General features: G+C 67.8%; 1 protein-coding gene across 1 annotated transcript in view; it reads right to left on the reverse strand.

The window, feature by feature from the left end:
* Positions 1–141, reverse strand: part of DOCK8 (dedicator of cytokinesis 8) — a 90,915-nt gene extending 90,774 nt beyond the window's left edge. The window contains exon 1 of the mRNA XM_042825618.1: positions 34–141. Coding sequence (XP_042681552.1) covers positions 34–86 — 53 coding nt within the window. The 5' untranslated portion in view covers positions 87–141. The remainder of the gene's footprint in view (positions 1–33) is intronic.
* Between the last annotated feature and the right edge of the window lie 282 nt (positions 142–423).

The following is a 423-nucleotide window of genomic DNA, read 5'->3' on the forward strand; positions in this document are numbered from 1 at the left end:
GCTTGCCCGTGCAGCCCTGCGGACGCTTCTCACCTGTTGATTTTCAGGGCAAACGCCCTCCGGTCAGCGGCGGGTAAAGTCGCCATGCGGAGGGCGCAGGAGTCGAGTGCGCGCACGGCAGGGTGCCTGCCTCGGTGCTTTTAGTGGTGCTGCACGCTGCGGGCTACAAAGCCGGCGGCCGTCTGACAGCTTCGCCTGGGAACTTCCGCGTTTCACCTTCCTCGCCGAAATCGAGAGAGGTGGAAGGGCTCAGTCGCCCGCGCCGCCGGCTCCGACCTGCCGCGCCCCGCTCCGCGCCCGGCACCCCCTGCCCGATCCAGGACCCTTTGGAGGATTCAGAGGGAAAGCGCGGATCTGAGCGAGCGCAACAAGGAGGGGAGGCACCTGCGGAGGAAGGCGGCTACAGACCCCATCGCGCATCCG

This window comes from Centrocercus urophasianus, unplaced genomic scaffold (genome assembly GCF_019232065.1).
Source record: "Centrocercus urophasianus isolate 14NV4802_14NV808 unplaced genomic scaffold, USGS_Curo_1.0 seq_25, whole genome shotgun sequence".
Classification (NCBI taxonomy): Eukaryota; Metazoa; Chordata; class Aves; order Galliformes; family Phasianidae; genus Centrocercus; species Centrocercus urophasianus.